General features: G+C 39.8%; 1 protein-coding gene across 2 annotated transcripts in view; it reads right to left on the reverse strand.

Annotated features, from left to right (window-relative positions):
* Positions 1 to 295: 295 nt before the first annotated feature.
* Positions 296 to 22,832, reverse strand: part of stau2 (staufen double-stranded RNA binding protein 2) — a 119,278-nt gene continuing 96,741 nt past the window's right edge. For both annotated transcript variants that reach the window (XM_015955282.3, XM_070553205.1), the window contains exons 14-15: positions 1,977 to 2,042; positions 296 to 1,070 (exon numbers count right to left, since the gene is read on the reverse strand). In XM_015955282.3, the coding sequence (XP_015810768.1) occupies positions 1,035 to 1,070; positions 1,977 to 2,042 (102 nt within the window). In that variant the 3' untranslated portion in view covers positions 296 to 1,034. The remainder of the gene's footprint in view (positions 1,071 to 1,976; positions 2,043 to 22,832) is intronic.

Below are 22,832 nucleotides of genomic sequence, written 5' to 3' on the forward strand. Positions count from 1 at the left end.
CTCTACGTTAAAAGTTTACTGGCATCAGAGGATGTGTGCAAACATCTAACCGCTCTCAATCAGGACTGGCCTCTTTATAGGTTAAAAAGTTTTGCCTCGGCTGTTCAAAGGGCAGTGCTCCAGCGATGCTATGCCGGTGTGGGGTCACGTTGAGACAGGACTGGAAGGAGACCGGTCCAACCGTCCCTCCTCGGTGGGCAACACTTCTTATGATTAATGCTAACACCAGTTTTGCTTTTTTTTTGTCCACATAAAAAACTTTTGTGTTTCTTTTCGTAATATGATACTCTTGCAAAGTCATACACATCCATAGAGTAGATGAACTGTTTTGTCTTTTTTCTTTGTCAGCATACAGGTAAGCTGGGTGACTATATATGAAGACAACAACTACAACTTTCACAGCACTGGCATTGGTTAATTTGAAAGACAGTACTCAAGCATTGTTAGATTAATAAAATAACAACAAAACAAAACAAAAATAAAGGTAACATAATACCTCCGAATAAAAACAAAAGCTACGGTACGCAAGTTGGTTTCTCTCCTTCAAAAGGTTTCTATAGGAAATCAATGGCATGATGTACATATTTGTTTTAACCATAGCAACATTTATCCAAAGGGAAAAATGTCTTTTATGTATATTTCACTTTGGACTTCCCTTGATTCCAGACAGTACCATGCAATTATCTCATTACTTAGTGTTTTGTCATTCGGATTTCGATAGAAAGGATCAATAAACATGTTAAGATAGCGTTGTCTTCACATAGACTCAGGTGATGGTGTTTTAGTCGGTCATTTCTCGGTGTACATCCACCCTATTGCATGTTGACAGGTTTTGCAGGATACAGTGGCAATCGTGGGGTGAGGGTGTATTGGGGTGTAGGTTTTGGCTAATTCGGGGCATGGCCATGGGTTTTAAGGGATTTGGGAGGGTGGTGGGAGAGTTTTGTAGAAGGAAGGGGTTTGGGGTAGTCAGCTCCTTGACGACAGCCTTTGAATCCTTGCAGACCTGAGTGGTGGTGCCTGAGTTAGTCTGTTTAATGTCCGTCCTCCCTCCCACATGGTTCAGCAGTCTGAAAAGACAAATGACGCTGATTTAGAAGGGGGATTTGTGCAATGACTCGAGCAATGGTGCGAATAATCTCTAATGAGTAATTTGTGCTGTGATCTTTGGGAAGATACAAATATTCCCTTGGGATTCAATGAGTTATTAGAAAAAAGTAATTCCTGTGAAAGACCATTCTTCCAGAGAAACTAAAAGAGCAGCGACTCAGACTCAGATACTTAACAAGTCCTTGACCTTAACTGGTTTCACAGTAACTGATACGCTGCTGTAGTTTATAAGATGATGGGACCAAGAGGTATGGCTAGTCGTTTGAATCTGAATCTAAACATGGGTAGCTGATAGGTTTTAAGTGTTCAAATGAAGATGTTCTTCTTTCATCTCTGTCAGTGACTTAAATGAAGCTATTGTAGCTGTACTCAGGTTTTTCCTCTGAAGGAGACACGAGGCATCTTCCTCTGGCAACACCTACTATGAAAATACCCCAGGACAGCGATTTCCTCTCTGGTTTCCAGCCCTGCCTCCAATCACTTTAACTTTCCTACCGTATTCATCACTGACATTTTTCCAACTTCCTTCCCTGTTGAGGAGGCGATATGCAAGGGGCATGTGGAGAAAACCCTGGTGTCCGTAATGATTGAGAATCAGCAGAGATAGGCATCATGCAAACTATGAAACGGTGACAGGAGCACGGCGCATGTAAATGCTTAACGCCCACCATTGCTTTCCTATTGAAGAAAAATGTTGTGTGGAACTGATGGATGAGCGTGTGGGTGGTGAGGAAGCAGATGATAGGATGGCCTGGAGCACTGAGGGTTTGCACTTCGACAGACTGATGCAAACGGATTACTAGATCCACCCTCCCTGATTGGTCCATCTATGAGTGGAGTTTGATGGCAGGTATGTCTTACTGTACCTTGATGGGGCCATCGATGGGGTCCAGGCCCTGCTCCGACAGCTGTTTCAAGGCACTTAGAGCAGCCTGGAGAAGAAAAAGGGAAAAACAGATGGTCGTGTGAGCAAGAAGGGAGGGAAAGTGGGAGACTGGGTGGGAGGAGAGTGAGCGTCACCCTTCAGCTGCTTTTCAAATAACACTTACTCTGGGAAACCTGATGCCAGCAGGACACTTTCCCTTCACTCTGTTGTCTTTGGCTTTCCTCCTCTCACTGTTTATCTAGCTTTATTGAGTTAACGTTTCCACTTTTTGTTTTGGCTGCTCCACGTTTCCTGATTGACATCTGTGTTCATGGTGACCACAGCTAAACCAAGAGCGGCAGGCCTGAAATACCGTCAGACTCCCTACTTACAACTAACCCGCCCAATCCCACCACACTACACACCACACTACACACCACTTAGGGTAAACATGTGTAACATTTGTGTTTCTAATTGCCTAATGACCAAATTATACTCAATTTGTGGTAGAAAAAAGGAAACTTTTTGTGTAAATGACATTTCTCAGGATATTTAACATATAATTTGTTACATCTGACATATTTAGGACATAATTGTTACCAGCCTTGTTTATCACTCCATGTCTGCGCCATTAAAACCCTATAACCCCCATACATTTTCAAGCTTGAATATAAAAAATTCCATGATGTCATTTCCTTCTACTCATCCCCTGATTGTGGCAGCTAGAAGGACTAACGGGAATGTTGCAGGTGCTCATTCTCATACATAAAACTATATAAAAGAGTCAGATGAAAAGAATAATTATTTACTTTAACTCCTTTTATGATGTTATTGGTTACTCTTTACCTTTTCACTCTGTTGCACAAGATGCTACGAATGTACCATGACTTCAATAAAGTTGTATGATAAAAGCATGTATTTGTTTTTTAAAGCTCTTCACAATCACCCTAAAATGCTATTTAGCCAACTCACCATCAAAATAAAAAAAAAAAACAGCATTGACTTAAGTAGCTGTTTTGATGAAAAATAAACTTCTTTCTTTATTTACCAGCGGGAAAAGGTGGTATTTTATTTATTTTGATCAAAAGTGGACCAAATATTATACAAATAAAATGTATTCATTTTTATTTTAGTATTTAGGGGACAAACAAGATTTTTTATTTTTATGTCGAGTTGTTTTTTTAACTGTAGGAAGGTAGCGCTGCCAACCCTAACCCTATGACGCAACAAAGTATGGTTCATTTCATTTATGAAGTGCTTTACCACCACCAGTCACAACAGTTCAAATTGCTGAACACAGTAAAAAAAAGACCAAATAAATATTAAAACGTAGATAAAAACGCACAATAAAGAAGATAGATTTAAAAAACATACTAGATAAAAAATAAAACCACATAAAAGAGACTAAATGAGCTATGATTCAGTGGCATGTGGACTAGTCCACATCTGCTCAAGCAAGCAGACTAGGTAAATGCCCATGGGTCCACCAAAGCAAAAAGATCAAACGCAGTTCAAGTCATCCTAAGATTGCGAGCAACACCAGCTTTAAAGCTCAATACTGTGCTTGAGCTTCGAATATCAAGTGGAGGTTGATTCCAAAGTTTCGGTGCTAAAAATGCAAAAGCACTTTTGCCATGAAACATTAGCTTGGCCTGAGGGACCATCAGTAGGTTCTTGTCAGAGGAGCAAAGGGCACGCTGTGGCACATATTGTACTAGCAACTCAGCAAGGTAGGGTAGTTCTGTTCCAAATGTGGTCCTCGTCCTTCCATGCTCAGTAAAACCGACTTTCTAGCCAAGATCTTACTTGTCAAGTACGCAAGAACGTACCAGTGTACTTGGTATTGAGAAACAAACTATGCAATAGGAGCAGTATGTCAGACTGTCAAAATGAACTCTGACATGTGGCCTTTTTCTACTAGTACCTACTCAGCGTGGCTCGACTCGGCTCTGCATGCATTGCTGTGGTTTCAAATGTACTGTGCTAGGCTGAAACCACGACATCAGGGGATTGTTGGCCACAGATTGGCTAGGGAGTGGAGTCACCAAAGCATTTAAGAAACCAGAAACCACCAGATGAGTAGACCGTTTCCAATCATGAGGCAGGCTGTTAATGAAGCCAATACCACAAGGAGGTGTAGCGGCATGACTGCAGAGAGATCCAAACAAAATCATACATTCTAAATCCTGTAGCTTGCCCCAATCATCTGCCATCCCCACATCACACCACTAAGACACAAACCTGCCCGACCTTCTACTGTGCCGATCATTACGGCGCTGACACTACCTCCATAGGTGGCTTAGAAGCATTACAGTGGTACGTTAATGTTAACCTGCCTCACACCAAGATGAACACAATACATCCATGGCCGGGTATGAAGTGTTTGTGACAGAGGCTTCATCGTTCTTGTTGAGTAGTTAAGAATTATCAAAAGAACTTGGTACGCTGAAGTATGAGATTGAACCATTATTACACTAATATAACTCAAGTATTGTTGTTAAATGTCTTCACTTTAAAAACATCTTAACATTTAATCAAGAAGACATTGTGAACGTGGCCCAAGATTCCCTTCAAACAACTTTGGCTTGCTTATTCATTGACACTGTTTGACCATTTCTTTTCAGTCATTACGCTCTGCAGCACATGACTGAAGTTTAATTGTGAGAAAGTCTGGACAAAGCCAGAACAGATGTAGAAGGAAATGCTAACTGCAGCTCCATTGATGACGCAAAACAAAATCAGGTGCAAAACAAAGAAAAAAGCAGTAAAAGTTCATTCTGCATAATATTCAACTATCTTTAGACATACAATAAACAGAGTTTGGTCAAATATTGCTTACTGTTGGAATCTCTACATAAAAAAACTCTGAATTTAACATTCTGGCCACATCTGGTGTAAATGACAGAGCAATACCAGCCTGGATCCATTACACTTCATTACTGTTTGATTAGGACTGAGATAAGCCTTAAGTGGCTCTGCTCCACAAATGAGTGAGAAGTGATAACTGGACAAGCTAACTTCATTATAAGGCCCACCAACATCCATCTGTACTTTATTCTTATTCACAAATTAAGCAAAGCAGACAACTAAACCAGTCTCCTGACAGAAGTATCTGACTCGGAGACGCTTTTTCAGATATTCAAACCCACAAAGACGTCTCCATGGATGCAGATTCATTTTTAAACCACATGCCTGGAAGGAATAATTTTTCATGCCCTTAATCCTGGGAGAATCTACCTCTAACTGCCTCCAACAAAATCCTTTTCAATTATTTTATCTTTAAACAACACAAAACAGAAACCAGAAAGTGTAATATATGACTGACAGGTGCAAGGGTCAAAATCTGGTTTGTATCCATCAAAAAAAAAAAAAAAAAAAAAAAAAAAAAAAAAAACGCTGATACTTACAGGTACCAAAACAAAAATAATAGGGCTGATTTTGAAAAATGATACTATCAAGGTGAAGCCTTTCTCCAGAGACCCAGAACTCAGAATGAAGCCCCTCTAAGACTCTTCCACACAATTTATGGTTCAGTGTGTGTGTGTCTGAGTGCTGTGTGGGAAGCTTTCACACCCAGTGAGATTTAGAGGTTAAATGCTTGAAAAGATTTAAGGCGACAACCTTGCAGAATCTGACAGATGAAGGAATGTTCCAAATTACATCGTTTTCATCACTAATCAGTAAATTCTTGATGTAATATTCAGATGTATTATTTTAAGTAAGCCAAACTATTTCAAGGCTGCAAGTAGATAAAAGGTGAAAAATGCCACCTCTGAATAATCTGATTAATGTCACACTTCGTAAGCGAATAAGGTCGATCTGCTGTTTTTTTTTTCTCGTGACAAATACATTGATGTCACCAACACCCTTCCTCATAAACCTCTTGTTTGTTGTATTTATTCAATCAGTTTGAAAGTTTTGTCTCCCTGAGTAAATAGCCAGAGACCATCTGTTGGAGTAGGGGGATAGAGGTGGTGGGTTAGAGGCTTGAGATAAACAGCTATAAATCAGAGGCCTGACAGTGGCAGCGCTGCTGATATATGACAGGCAGGCAGAAGGCACCTCAGTGAAGGACGCACAAGCTAAGACAAATACAGGGCCTATCTGAAGGGAAGGCAGCCAGGGAGATTGGTATTTTTCTAATGCGATAGAGGTTGGCTCTACATTGATCCTTTCACTCTAATTAAGTGTGTTTAGCCTAAGGTCAGGATGAGCAAGGTAGAGGTGTTTTATGTCTGTCATGCTATAAAAACAGACGAGCTGGCTTAGGGTACCATGATAACAGAAGATGTGAGATAATTCACTAGGAGGAGAAAAGGAGTGAAACCACCACAACAAAGTCAACAGCTGTTTGAGTGTCACATTGTTACTTTCTGAAAGTGAAATAATGGATGAACTAAAGAATGCTTCTTGACAAGGTAGACTTAGACCTAAACTGGTGGTTTCTAGCCTGGTAAGCCATCCTATATATGTGAACATATAGCCTGGCCAAGACCCATGGACAGATCTTTGTCATGAGGCGAACTCTACGGTTGTCTTTCAAACTGTATCTGCATGCTATTGGACATCGAACAATGTGACATACTCACTGTTACAAATTTCAGTCAACAAGGCAGTCCGCCATACTCTTATCAAAGAAGATGCAAATATATCGTTTTCTAAATAAACCTCTATCTGCTCTTGACTCAAAGAAAAGCCAAAGGCTAAATAGTCCAAAGTTGATGCCAAAGCCGTTTCAAACAAGCCGTCACCATGTTTGTATTTTTAGTAACATCCCGCCCGCCACCATAGTGCTGTGATTAGCCCACCAAACCAATAAACCACCGTGATTGGACCACTACAAATGTCAGTCAATGGGCAGTCTGCCATACATTGTGGAAGAAGCAGGGAGAAAGACGCAAATATCTTTATTCTAAATAAACACACTGTGATTGGCCAGCTACAATACTGGCTGGGGCTGCGGAGGTTTCAATGGAGCACTGCTAGACCGTCATGCAATGCAAAATTTTTTGGTTTCAGCTACATAATTTTGAGGCCTGTATGATGCAAAATGTGTCAAGATTGTATAATATCTAACTCAAAGTCCTGGGCTGCATGTACTTGTGAAGTCTAGACAGTCCAAAGTTGATGCCAAAGCCGTTTCAAACGCTGATAAAGCGCTGTGATTGGCAAGACTCAATTTGGTTCAGGATCATATATAAGTACAGATCTTTTCTTAGTTAGATGACTCCAAAGCACTTTACATTACATTTTGTATCTGAAGGAAGGCGTGGCTTTCTGAGAGATGTTGGTAAATACTCAGAAACATGTCAAATTCTGATTTGCCAAACTTGGCCAGAAATCATAACAAAGAAGTTTAAAAAAACAAGAATTACTTCCCGAGTAATTCAGTTTCCAGCTGACCCCCAATTCGGCCAAATCAGGAAAGAAGCCTCTTTTGAAACAAACTCCTTAGACCTTAAGTCAAAACCTTTCTGCGAAGCTGCAAGTGATTACAGACACAACAGCTCTTTTCAGAGCTACTTCAACTCAGACATCCACCTTGGACACCTAATCTGTAGACCCCGGGTTGCATCTCATGATCAGGAAAGCTGAACTCAGAAGAAGCTACTAATCTCTGAGTATCGTGGTTTCGACGCCTGGTGACCTCACCACTCTGACCGCAACCCTCCCGACCGCCGGGAGCAACTCAGACAACGGTATCGTAAGCCTGCATTCTGGTGTCTGATGACGTTTTTATCAACAAATAACTCTCTAGTTTATAACAAACAACAAATTATTTTACACCCAGATTTCAAAATTTCTCTCAGATACAAAGAACGGTTGCTACAACATTTAGCTTCCATCACAGCACCTCACTACCACCACACCACATCTCCTTACTCATAACGTGTCATGTATTATTAGCTTAGGAAAAAGAATTAAATTCATTTTATAAACTATATACTGACTCTGTCTGAATTAATACGAAGTATGTTTATGGTCCCTGAACAAGCAAACCCCCCTAAAATCTTCTGATTAAACATTCAAAGATCAATCAGATTGATATTTCATATTTGAATGGAATATCACGTTATTAGCCATAATAAATATGTATTAATAGCTACAATAAGATGTGCCAACCAATCTACCAAAAAATGACCTAAAAGTCAGTACTCAGACGAAATATATACTACAAGTTAAATCTTTTACTCTAAATAACTAGTGTTTGCAGAAAGAATACAAATCATTAATTGTAATCTCTTTTGTGATTTGTTAGCACTTAATATGCGTTGTAATTACTCTGTTTTGAATTAATTTTAGCTCAATATCTGTAAATTAGCTGATGCAGCAATTGGAGTCGACCCCAAATTTTAATGAGCTATAAATGTACATCCAGTAAAGACTTTTTAAGCATTTCATTCACATCTATATAGTTATCTTTAACAGATTTAAGTTTGCACCAAAGGTTCTAAGTAAAAATCTTGAGTAATCTCTTTGGACCCAATACATGGTCCAAAGGTTTAAATTACAGCCATTTTTGTTCTCTAAGATAGTTTGGTGTATTTTATTAGGTTGACCCTCAAAAAACAAAACAAAACAAAAAAATAAATAAAAAAAACATCACACTGGGAAAATGAGGAAGTAGTGCATGAAAAATATGGCTTGTTTGAAATGGCTACTAGGAGAAAGCTTATTTTCTCTTGGTAATTTTTGCATGCAGTCAAAGCAAATTATTGTTTGTGTTCTTATTTCTGTTTCTTTCTGATTAGCAGCCTCTACGGTCCTCTTGTTGATAATTATGGAAACACATGCCAAACAGAAATATATTAATTGCTCTTCTCTCTTTGTTTATCTCCTTTCTACCCCACAGCCACTTCTAACACCATCTCCATCTATTAGTTTTCTTTAGTTCAAAGGCTTGAACAAGCGGTGGTCAAATGTGATGGGTCTGAGAGATCTGCAACCGTGGCTGAGCTCCCGATGTGGAGTGACAAGGTCGGCTCATTTTTCTGGGCCTGCTGTGATCCTAATGGTTTCCTTGACAAAGGCTTCACTTCTATCAGCAGCTAAGCCAAACAAAGATCCATTCCCTTAGGAGTCTGCAGCATCAGCCTGACAGATATGATGGATCATTGGATCATGTTGACCCTGACAAATCAGACCTCTTTATCAGCTTTGGACTACTGGGTTCTGGGAAGAAACAAGGACTTGTTTGGTGGAAATGTAAGATTGGCACAAGTGTAGGAAAAACGTTAAGATATTTTAGTTTGTCAATCTCTACTTCATTCTGAGGAGCCTTCACTAAAACAAGAAGGTTTTCAAAAGATCACCAACATATTACTTCTTCTTGCTTGTAACCCCTTCTTCTTCTACACTTTGGAAACGTCGACCTATTTTTATATGCATCACCAAATATCCTGATTCTACACTGCTTGAGACCAGATCAAACTTCTTATGACAGTTTTTGGTTTTTGTACTCAACAAGTAATAGTTGCAATTTCCTCCTCAGCGAGTAGCTTGAGATTCCTAAAGTTATTTTTCTGGCTCAGTGCAGTCCACTGGGAATGATCAAACCCTTTCCCAATTTTAAATCCAGGCCAAGAACATCAGTGGTAGCCTCCCATCTGTGCTTTGATCCTACGTCATAGTTTAAGTCATGTGTTTGGATGTCAAACACCATCCGAGGGAGCAAGAGCATGACTTAAGTGAAGTGGTTTATAGTTTCTTTTGATGTTCTTCGGTATTTTGATAAGAACTGTGAACAGAAAATTTACAAAGACTATATGAAAACATTTTGTTAGACAAATGGTTATAGCTGCTACATGTTAAAGTGAAACTACAATGGTTCGGTGCATGGCTATACTGTAGAGCTCTCACTTCACCGCTACAGTGGTATAAAATACAAATTGCTTGCTTGTGTTTTCTCAGGTGTGCAAAATCTGCTCATTATTGCCATCAGATCTTAATGACGTTAAAAGACTTTGATTAACAACGGGATGGCTGGTTCTGAACTGCTGTGAAGCAGAAACATGAAGGGGATGCAGTGCAGCTGCTGATGAGGATGATCTAAGGACATTCACCAGACTAAACAATGACCAGAGTGGATTTCACACTGGGCATTTTAGTGGCTGAACTTGGGAAATTGGAAAAACGAGCACCTTGTAGTTGGAGAAGTTCTGAGGCTGGATATATTATTCTGGACAGGGCTTGTCCTGTTATCAAAAGGCCACATGATCCCGTGACAGTACTCTCTTTTTAGTGCATACTCCTCAAAGCTGAACGTAACATGAGAAACCGGGGAGGAGAAAATCCCAGCCATCTTTTTGTCCAGTGTTAACCCTCTTGTTGCCATGCCATCACATTTTTCTCTTTATTTCCTTCTCAGAAATGTACCACACCTTTACCCTTCTTTTATACCATCTGCCATTCAATCATCGTAGCTTTTCTCATCGCTTGGCTTTAGTTGTCTCTAAATTCTTTCCTTTTCCCTGTGCCCACATCAAAACCCTGGACAGAGATCACTGGAACATTCCCGGACAGCTTGCGGAGAACACCTGTGTGTGCATGAGTGCGGGCAGTGTATGCATCCATTTGTTAATGCTGTGTGATATGTACATGGATACTTGAGGAACGACAGAAAAAATGTATTCAGATCCCCTCACCAAATCGTTCCTCACTTTCTCTCAAGATTTCACATCCTCTTCCACATCAGAGGCACGGATAAAGAGGCAGTGTGTGCTTGGCAGCGGCTGAGCCGTAGTCTGACATGACGTTAATTTCTCTGAAGTAGCACTTGATCTTTGCCGGGACATTTCTCGTGCAACAGTGTGGCAGTTCGAAAAGTTAGAGCTGCTAAAAGAACTTCAAGGGTTTCAGTGGGATTCCTCCGTGCTTCCTGGTCATGCGAGCGTGCCTTAATGTTATGGCGATCGTAATTCCTACGGTGTTTCGTGTTTTCTTTTGTGTGTCTTCAGAGCATGTTGAGAGCGCTGAAGGCTTGAGTTAGTGGAGTAACGGCTGTGGGGCTCACCCAAGGGAACAAGTCTTCTCTGACATGGGAAGCCATAAATAAGGGCCTGGGGCACAATGCCATGTCATGCGTTACTTGGGTTGAGGAGGAGTGCTTTATCCCCCCCACCCCTGAGCTGCTGAGCATGGCACCTCCTAGGGTTGAATACAAAACACATGGGCAGAGGGCGAGGGGCAACAGCATCGCTGTATTTCTGCCCCGTCAGCAAAGGACCTCAGAAACTAAGCACCAACAGACTGAGCTACATAACTTTACCTCAATATAATATCAGTAGAAAACCTAACGGAAACAGATTTGCAGAATAAAATCACAGAATTTGAAGAATTTAGTGTAAAGTCTTAAAATGTGAGCAATTATATACAGTGTTTACAAATTAGTACACCTTTTCAATATGTCATTACTTGGCATTGATACAAAATAAACACAATAGATTTGATAGATATTGCATTTATCTGCAATAAAAATCCTACAACGCACGTTTGATGCTACATAAATAAATCAAGGCATAAGGGCATGAAATACAGCTCGACATATTAATTAGCACTTTAAAATCTGCTTGTGAGTACATCATAAACTGCCTTCCTCTATTGTTGAAAAGTGAAGCCACAACATGAGTGCACTCCCATGTTTCTTCTCATTTAAGATGCAGATCGGAAAGCCCCACCTATTCATCAGCGTGTAATCACGATGCTTTTGTCCAAATTATCGTGTGAACATACAGCTCCAAGGTAGGAACTGTGTTAATCAACAGGAAATAAACAGGACTAAAAGCTTGTATTAGAAAAAGCCACTTGAAGAAGAAGTGTTTTGTTTTGGCTTCAGCTTCTGGATTGCATTCAGACACAAAAGTCTATAAAAATATTCAATAAGAAAACATCTACTAAATCATTTTTTCCTTTAGGTTTTCTTAAAGAATGAGCCATATCTGTACTTAAGTCTTCATGCTTTTAAGCAATCGTAGTGAAGACTGACTAAACACAATGAAACATTCTTGACTAATAAGAGAAAGTATGACACTTTCCATCATGAACTTCCTTTTATATAGTTTTAAAACCTACTTCTTTTTCTGACTTCATCTTCTCACTTCATCATGTGGCACTTTAGTTAACTCAGTTTTAACTGCACTTCATAAGAAAATATTAAACAGTCCAAATGTATTGGAAAATCTGAATCTACCACAGGAAGTTAGAGTGGGGAATAACTGTATGTTTATCTATTTTCCATTTTGCCAACTTTTTCCATGACAGCTGATGACTAAGTGGATGAGATAAGGTGCATGAGGAATGCATTAGTGATGGTGCTAAAGCCTGGGATGATACTGGCTATGATGAGAACAGCAGTCTCTGAGTCTGTGAATCAGTGAAATACTTCCCAAAAATATCTGTATGGATTTTCACGAACGAGCCACCTATCAGCGTTAGTGACTAGAGACAGTCGGGGTGGAGTACCCTTTTTTGACTCATCAGAAGAGCTAAAAATAATGATTTAATCACATCCAACATGTTTACTGATGACCTATTAGACAATAGAATAGAATAGACTTAACTGATCCCACAGTGGGGAAATTCACTTGTTACAGCAGCACAAACAAGAGAATAATTTGAAGAAAAAGAATAACAAATGTACATGTATAGACACACATAGGCAGGAAGCTATTACTGTTAACTTTGACCACTAAAAACTACAAATAAAAAAGAAAAACTTGGGTTCCAGAACTATGTAGCACACTGACACAGACATACTATGTAAATCTGGTATTGCACAAGCATTGAACACATACTTAATATTGCACTGATGTTATTGTCTACCAGGATAATGCCAGTACCAGTTAAACTGAGGAGTTACACAGTCTTACTGCAGAGGGGATGAATGACCATTCTGTTTTACATCTGGGATGTCTCAGTCTGCCTCTGAAGGAGCTGTCCATGGTCTCCACAGGGGAGCGCAGTGGGTTGGAGGGGCTCTTTAAGATGGAGGTCATCTTTACCAGCATCCACCTTTCACACATCTCCTCAACTGAGTCCAGTGGGCAGCCCAGAACTGAGCTTGCTTTGTTAAATAGCTTGTTCAGTCTCTTCCTGTCTCGGTCAGAACAGCCTGCACTCCAACAGACCACAGCAGAGTGGATAACAGAGCCAACAACAGAGTGATAATATTAATCAGACTTAGCTGACCTTTTGTTTATATCAATGAGTAATGAACATACTGTGTAAAAGATAGTTCTGCATAATGTCCATCAGTGACCCCAAAGCAACGCCACCAAGCCATACACCCACCTGAAGAGATCCACCAGGGGCAGAAACCTCTATAATCCTGAACAATTGGACTCAAATTGCCCTGGGGGAGATGGAAAGAAAAGCCAGCCTTCAGGCACTCGCCCTCTTATCAGGACAGAGATATTGATCGGCCCCAGGGGGTGTCCCATTTCTCCTTTCTGCACCTGCCAAACTGTTCTTCTTTTCTATTTTTCTGCTAGTGACAAAAATGGACCAAATGATTCTTACAGTTGCGCTTTTCACAATAATTGGCCCTGTTTTGTATTCAAAATGACAAATGCTTAGAGGACAGTAGTGTTTTGTGGGGATGCAATTGAGAAGGATGAGGTTGCTGCTCCACTACCAAAGGAAAACAGTTTTCTCTATGTGCAGCTTGGGAACAAAGATCTAAATCGCTTTGTCAATTAGAACAAATAATTTCACAGTGAAGCCCGTACATCGCCAACGAGGATGTCAGTGTAGATGTCAAATGTCATTCAGTGTGTTTCCATGCATTATCAGAAAACCAAACTATTGCCTTAGTTTGACTGAAGTCGTTAAAAAAATATATAGGGCTGCATGGTGGTGCAGTTGTTAGCACTGTTGCCTTGCAGCAAGAAGGTTGCATGTTTGAAACTTGGCTGTGGAATTTCTGCGTGGAGCTGCACGTTCTCCCCATGCGTGCGTGGGTTTCCTCCAGGCACTCCGGCTTCCCCCACAGATCACAACATGCCTTATAGGTTAAAAGTCATATGTCGTTTTCGATAAAAGCGTCTGCCAAATAAATAAACATAAACATAAAATGCATGTAAACGCATTAGTCTGGCAGAAGTCGAAATGGTTGTAATTGAGCTTAAGTATCCAGAAAATGAGGTTTGTTTATTATTTATGTTTCTATAAGCTGACCGGAAGAATACTGACATGAAAGGACGCATGTCGCCATCTACCGTAGCAAAGTGGAACGCATTTGATTCAAAAATTTGGTTTTCTAATGTACATGTAAACTAGGATAAAGGCTCCCAGTTTTACCTTGATTATTGCCGTAAATCAGCTTAAATGCACTGACTGCTAATAGCTGGGCGTTTTAACAGTATTTCAATTATTTCTGAGTCAAATGTGATATATAACAACCACTCAAAAATGTACAATAAGCCGGTTCTCAATATAGTCCTGTGTATTTGCACTAGCTGTTTTGTCATTACTTTTAACATTTAATGTTTTAATTTGCTAATTTGCCCAATTTCATTTAATTTCCGATATTTGTAGATTTTATTATTAATAGGTATTGATATTTTGGCACTACTTGCATTTCTTTATAATGTATTGGAACGCATTAAGAGAACCATTTGGAGCAGCTGCTCAAATTTTGCTGTTACGTAACAATGAAAATAAAGGTAATTTTGATTCTGGCTGAAGTGATTCTCAGTTAAACCATTTAATGCCTTCATAAGGACAACGGCTGGTTGTTTGAGAATGATAAACATGTTCTGTGGGCTTCTGTATAAAAAAGCTGGACAAAAAGAACAAATTCCAAGACTTAAAAAGTTACATTTTGTTGAAAAAAATGAGGAGCTTAGGTTGTCTTTTCAAAGCAAAACCCAATTAAAAAATACCTGAAGCCATAAAGACATTTGGTCAATGTTCTGATACATGAAACGTGGCAGTTAAAATAAAAATCATAACAATGCTTGAAGCATTTTTCTATTATTCAGATCCTGTTTTTTTACTCGATATTTTTCTGACCGTTTCTTTGCCATGCAACACAGCCCCTACAGACAACAATTATTTAGTTTGCATTCAGTTTACTCGTTTCAAAAAAGTTAATCGGAAAGTGTTTCCAATTTGTAGATTTACATGCCAGTTAACACATTTTCAGCAGTTAATATAACATTTTTCCTGAGAACTTAAAAATTAACGAGCCCAGTTTGATAGATGAAACCTAACTAATTTAAAGCCTCTTTACTCTCTAAGCCATATAAATGAGGGGAAAAGATTTACAGGACTGACTTATTGCTGCCGAAAGGCAAGTAAAGAGAAACTCAGAAAAGTTGTGTTTGAAAGGGTTAAGACAAAAGGGCATAAAACTGAGCCTCAGCTTACAGTGACAGCTACCAGCTGCATGCAATAATCTGCAACCCTTCATCATGACCCGTTCATATTTTTTGTGTCAGACACATCCGGGTGCACGAGAGCATCCGGTAAGAAGAGATCTGGCAGTCAGACAGCGTTTTACACTTCGTCGCTCCCTTAGCTCAGTTTTTTGCAATTTAATCACTCCGCATTCACCCGGGAACGCCTGTAAAACATTTGCACTGTTATAATTTGCGATGAATCCCCACACAGCTAGCGAGTGGTTGTGATTAGCCAGCATGCTCTTCTGGATCTACAAGTGGATTTCATCTCGTGTAAATCTTGAAAGGGTCTCAAGTTGTCATCTAATGCGTCTCAGCCCCTAAAGTGTTATGAAAGCCCAACGTTTCTTAGGTAACTGATAGTGTACACAGCTGACTATGTTCAACGTTTGTTTCGTGAAAACAAATTCCAGCCCGCGTATGTAAAGACGACGACCATGGTAGGTAAAACTCCTCCAAGCAGACAAGCAGATTGAGGGAATCTCATTTTCCAGAAAACATGTGTCTTTGAACATGTTAGCACATTTTTCCTGATGCAGGCTAGCTTGTTGGAAATGTTCATAAACATCAGGGAACATTTTCAACAGAAAAAGTCGTATTATGGATTATGTCTGCAAACATTTGATGTGTGCCAAGGCCAGAGGCAAGAGTGGCTGACGTGATAAGAAAACACAGATTAAGAGTGACTGGCTGGGCCTCACATGGAGAATTAAAGCAGCATGACATGATCAACTACAGGGGAAAAGGAATGACAGGCAAAGGGAGTGAACTAAGCCTTGTAAAATGACAGATGATGTTTTAAAGGATCATTTAATTGTTTATAAAAGTCGCTAAAATATCCCGTTCCTGTTTTTCCTGCAGTAGCAGAAGAAAAGCTGTTATCCATTGTTTGCCAGTGCCACCGAGAACGTATCCACTAAATGAGAGTGAGCAGTTAATTATCTATGGACAAGTCTTTACGAGCAACCTCACACATTTTTACAACACTGCAAACAGAGAGTAAACACCGGGACGGCGCTGTGCTTTAACGGGAGATTAGAGCCCAGCTAATGAGATAGCGGACAGTAAAACAGTGAGGAGAATTGTAAAAGTGGGCACATAGACGGGCCTGAGGGAGGGATCAGACATTAGAGTCCAACACAGCATGTGACTGACAAATGATTGAGGTGGGGTTTCTCATTTCTACGGTCTTCTCAGTGGTGTCAATGTAAAAAACAGACTTTCAAAGGTAAAACACGGAAAGACTCCCCCCCGTACAATCACCATCCATTCCTCTACACATTGACTCCCTCTGCACCGATGTTGTTGTGGTTGGGTCTGTGAAACAGGGGTCAAGGTACTAATGGAGGACCTTGTGGCCTTGTTTGGCTCTAGAAAACACCCCTGCCACACACCACCATCACCACTGCTCCCTTCTCTCTTATAAATCAAGCAAGCTTCATTGAGAGTGTCAAGAGTCCCCTGATGTCCAGACCATGTCTCATTTCAAAGTTGTATATGAAGGCCCACATGATTCCACGTTTACTCTCTAAACACGAGGAAGACATTCATTTAAGAGTGGATGTGTGACTAGGACAAAATTAGAGGAATGTGTTTTGGTTTATGGACTTTTTGTGAGTAGAGACAATGTCCCTTTTGGGGGAAAAGAGGACTTCTACAATGAACGTTTATTCAGTAATGATGCTGCATCAAACCAGCGTTATGTTAACGTCACTACTGCATTACTCAAACGTGGCACAACCATGTGTGTGCATTTTTAGGCTACATAAATTCCATCCATCCATTTTCTGAACCCGCTTTGTTCAAGTAAGGGCGGGGGGGTTGGGGGGCTGGTGCTACATAAATTGGTTTAACTTAAAACACATCTTCACTTCTTCCACTCTTCATGGTAGCTACAGAAATATAAACTGATCCCTGAGATCCCCTTGAGCCTGTTTGGGCTGAAAAGACATCTATGCGACCTGACAACAGCTTCAAAGCTGGACTGAAAATAACCAAAAAGTTAAAGTTTGGTAAATTTCAAAAACAAGGTTTAGACACTACGTTGACCCCTTTGTTTAGCGAAAACCATTACGAATGTGGAAATACTGCAGATGTGGAAATCAAACCCAAAATCTCATCTTTTCTTTTTTTTTTTTTTTGAAATTCAAGTTTTTATTGAACTTTCTTTTAGGGGCTGGTACATAACAGCCTCAATAGATACTAAACATGGAGGGACTAAACATACAGATATAACAGTTGATTTTGGATACAGGTCCCAATCATATAACTCTTGCAGACACGTAATGTCGGAATAACAGCAGCCACATAACGCGCTTGATTTCACCCAAGGCCTTTGTCTGTCTTTAAAAAGTTCCAGAATCCATCCCAGTGAGAAGTTCCCTCTCTGTTGTCTTCACTCATTCTACTGAGCATACATTCATATGATGCAGATTCGGCCATTGCACAGACCCATTCCTTAACCTTAAGGTTAAGTTAAGGAATCTCATCTTTTCTTGAATGATACCAAGGTCCCCTTCAGCCTGGATGAAAACTACAACTACTAATAACTACAACTTCACAGAAATTAGTCTTTGCAAAGTGTTGAGGGGCTTATCAGAAACACGATGAGATCCTAGCTGGAGGTGATAGATTCACAACAATGGTTACCATGCATAGAACTTAGCAGGATCATGAGGGTTCATAGGCTGATACTTAGGCTCCTGTTCTTGTTTTGAGCTTGGTGCGCTACCAGGTGTGTTCCAGTCACAGGTTTATGACTGACGTTTGATTCACAGCTCTTGGACAGCTTGCTATATGTGTGACCAAAACCACCACACATTTGACTTCAGCAAATTCTGGTTGAGCAATTTGATGCCATTCAACAGGCTGGAGAAGTTGTGGCTGCCTTTGGATCTCCCACACATTGCTGAGCCTCCTAACAGTGTAACGCAAAGAAAGTTTAAAATGTCCACTCTGGTTTTTTTCTATTAATGTGTAAAAGTAAAATTAAGCATCCCAAAACAAAAGTGAATACCAGCAGAATGTTAAAGGGAATTTGGGAACATTATTTGGGGTGCTAGGTACCCTTAGCTATGTGTCTCGTTTCGCCTATGCATGATACTTATGAGTTATACTTCATAGTGAAGGTGACTAATCAGGCTTTTAATCAATAAGAAGCTTTGCTACAATAAAGAAGCAACTAACCAAAAACAAATGTCCTTGTTTTTTATTTTACCACAGCTTTGCAGAGGATAGGGTACTGCCTTAAAATGCAACATTTTACTAACTGGCATTTTATGATCTGCTTAATATTATTAGAATACAAGTGGATTGAGTTGACTGTATAAAACAGGGACGATGGAGTTTACACGTTGGACCGCGCATGGAACTGCATCGTCGGAGAGGGGAGAGTGGGCAGCAGAGGGCGACAACGTCCTCTGCTGCCCGCGGATAAACGGAGAAGGAAGTGACACCACCATCAGCGTCAGCCTGAGGAAGTTTGCAGCCACAAACGGAACGTAGCGGGAAAACAGGTAAACAAAACTGATCTGTGTTTTAAAAAAGAACTACAGCATGGAATTAGAGATACGACACAGCAAGAACACACCTAAGCTGTATAAAACAGGTTTTGAATTTGGAATTCTGATTGGATTTTACTATGAGCAGGAGTTGTTGGCTTCATTTTGTAGTGACTTAATTACAATCTTAAACTACATAAATTAGTGATGTCCAAAATTACCGGCTTACCATCATCATTGGCCGATATTGGTATCAAAATGTAATCTTGGAAATGATCAGAAATGGTTTATACTCTTTTATCGACAACTTTTACATACCATTCACATTTTATACACCACACTCTTCAGATTGTCAGGTATAACTTTTGAGATATTTTTGTTATATTACCATCGATTTATATCGATATTGGAAGTTAGGGGTTGGACTACATCAGTGTACAGGACATCGGTAAATACAACAATATCAAAGATCTGTATACACAACCAGCCCAAACACTTAAAAGAGCAAATCACCCCCCAAATCTACTATTTTTTGCTGATGAACTATATTAATGAGTGCCTAATAGTGCTGTAGACACATGTCATCAATAATTTGGCACTTTAGTGTATCTTAGTTAAAATTTAAATATTCTGCCTAACTCTGTCAGTGTTGCGCCACCGTCACGCAAAAACTGCACCACATTTGAATTTAAATATGCCATCCCTATTGGCTAAGAGGTACACTATGAAGTTAGCTGGTATATTATGATGTATTAATGTCGTTGTGAGCCTGTGTGTGTGTATTTGTTAGCGGCTCCGCCCTCTCGGTCTGCCTGGCAACAGCATTTGTTGCATTTTTCAAATATGAAGTGGGAGTGGAGTAAGACTCTGGTGACTTGCTAAGTTGCATGGACTAAATTTAGCCAGGTATTCATGCCTAAATGAGGTCTTTGGTGAAATCAAGTCTAGCACTCCAGAGGGATCCTGACAATTGTGGTTTCTTCTAGCAGATCTTCTTTCTAAAGAAGATCTATGTGAATGTAACACAACATTTAATGTTTGTTTTGTGACAACTGATGGAATTTTTGAATATGCTTCTATTATATCCAATAAAAAATGTTATGAATTCATTACAGTTTCACTTGTTTCTCCAACATCTTCCAAACTCACATTTATGTAGCGAGAGTGTGGTTTGCTTATCTCCTTTAAATGCAAAGGGGTGGGCTGAATTTACATTTAAAACAGAAAGCAAGCTGTCACTTGTGATTTTCTTTAGAGGATTATAAAGATAATGTTTGACGCAGGCAGACAGAGTGTTAACTTTAACTGCAGGGGTATGTGACACTTCGGTCGTAACTTGTGTTAACCCCCGACGTGACTGATGTTGTTGAGGGTCTCAAAGTGTCTGCCGTTTGAGGCCTGAGAATGTATTCACATCCAGATGAGAGGGAGGCGGGTCGTGGCTATTGGGCCGAGACAGACGGAAAAACATTCCCCAGTCGCTACGGTCATCGTTTTAACTCCGCATGAAGCCAGAGAGAACAGATACGAATGTGGGGCATTTAACAATGCTCGAGCTACCAGACGATGAAGAGTTAAAGTGAGACACTCTTCAGAATGTGGTTTTCAGCCTCATAGTTGCAAATGGGTTTAAACAAATCACTTGTCCTAATTTGCTTTCAGGTAGGAGACTAATCATGAACAGACCTGTCAACAAAATCTGAACCTCTAATCTCAGTAATCGAGCTGCACATGGTGGAGATTAAAACATTTATGATATTCATGGTGTTCCACTCATGATCTGATTTCATTAACTCAGAAAATAAAGGAACCCATTTATAACCAACAGTGCTGGTCTGTTGTGAAGATAAGTTCTTGTTTTTAATTGTTGCTGTTATTATGCCCTTCAGCTAAACCTATATGAATGTAATAATTACTGTCAGAGTAATTTATGCCATGGGTCCAGTTGTAGGAATGCAAACCTAAAGTCAGAGAAACTAACTTCCAATTATGAAAGAAACCTTTGCAGAGCAAAACCCAAACTGCACAACAGATCATGTTATCTCCACAGGTGACACATCTCACATTTTCAGAAGGTGATGCAGAAGAACAAATTAAATATGTGGCCCTTATCTGGGGACATTTTCAGCAGTGCTGCTATCACTCAGCATCAAATGGCATTAAGTTAATGAGCCTGTGACACTACAAAGCATGGTAGGTAGCAGCCTGACTGTTCGGATCCCTCCCACAGAGGTGGTGAGTAAGGAAAGGTGTGATGCCTTTATCCAAACCAAATCTGTGCGTGAGAGCGATCACACATGGAGCTTTAATGGCACTGAGGGCTGCAAGGCCACTGCCAAACATCGTGTCCCTCTAAGTATCAATGCAATAATGAATCCAGCACTTTTGGAGAGTTTTAGCACTCACACTCACAAAGGTGAGTGGTGCACTCACAAAAACACAAATTCATTATATGAAACAATGATAGTTATGAAATTTCTTCCCATCATTTGAACAACAAAAGTTATTGTCACCCATAAATATGATAAAAGCTAAATTAGGAGTCTATGAATAGCTATATGTATTAGGGCCTCAGGCAACCAAAGATTCTATCGCAATTAATCGCACAAGTTTCATAGTTACCTCATGATTAATCGCAAATGTATTATTATTAATGTACCATAACATGACAGTTTCATGTTTCTAATGCTGTTTTAAGTTATAGGAACAAACAAATATGCTTATTTTAAGCAAATGTATGTTTGTTGTTGCAATAACCCAAAACAATAACAAATATCGTCATGCGCTTGTCACTGTGGTGCCCAGAGCTGCATGAACAGTTTGTTTGGCAGTCACTCCCGCAAACATTGCTCATGAAGCAGAAATGCCTTGTTGCTATTCACAAGTTTATAACTTCCTCTCTCGTATCACGTTGAGGCTTGGTGTTTCGTGTGCACACGCAGAATGTGTGTGTGTGTGAGTTTTTGCTATCCTGTGTAAATATGTAGTCTGGCAACAAACCATTGAAACAACTCACTCATATGGGCAGAATCCACAGTCTTTCAAACTGTCTGTATGCAATTGGTCGGCACTAGGATCAATCAGAGCAACAAACAATGTGACGGAGCTCTGGAGTTAAGCCCGCCCAACAAACAGAATATTGTGATTCGACAGAAGTGTTTTGGACAATGGTAGACCTGCTGATGCTACAATGGAGTATGGCTTGACAGACCTTTAGAGCAAAATCTTTTTGCTGTTGTCTAGAATTCTAGGTATATGTTAGCAGTAGATTGACATCAGAGCTCACCTTACTGGACTTTTTTTTTTAACTCACCAGTATTTTAGTCCTTTTGCAAGAATATGATTTAAAGTCTCCATACACTGTGATCCTCTACAAAAAATAACCTACATGCTATAATTTGAATTCATTTTGTAGTAATTATGGTATCTTCGGCAAATGTTTGAGTGAAAACTTGTTTCAGCAGATCCTTATTTGTTATAACTTGGAATGGAATCAGATCTAAAATATCTCAATCATGACGTCTCTAGATTTTATCATTTGAATTTATCAGGCATATGATTGTAGATCAGTGATAAAAAAAATGACATTTTTCTAATTTGTTTATATCTTTAATGATAAAGTAAATGACACTCATAGATCAAGGGTGTGTTTAGACACCAACCCTAACTCCTAATGCTCCATGGGGCTACTTAAAGCCATCAACACATTTTCTTAATGGCCAAGTTCATGTTTACTCTTTCCCCGTGGGTCATCTCTTCTTCTGTTGTGCAAAGAAAAAAAGAAATGGAAAAGAAACGAGTTTTCTGTCTCCCATCTTCTCACCCCTTGTCCTAATCAATCTTTTGTATGCCCACTTAATCAGTTTCTCCACTCGGTCTCTTCTTTTTCTCCTCATCCCTCTCCAGCCATTTACCCCCTTCTCTTTCCTCCTCCATCATTCTTTCACTACTCTTCTC

The sequence above is a fragment of the Nothobranchius furzeri genome, chromosome 7, assembly GCF_043380555.1.
Source record: "Nothobranchius furzeri strain GRZ-AD chromosome 7, NfurGRZ-RIMD1, whole genome shotgun sequence".
NCBI classification, from domain to species: Eukaryota; Metazoa; Chordata; class Actinopteri; order Cyprinodontiformes; family Nothobranchiidae; genus Nothobranchius; species Nothobranchius furzeri.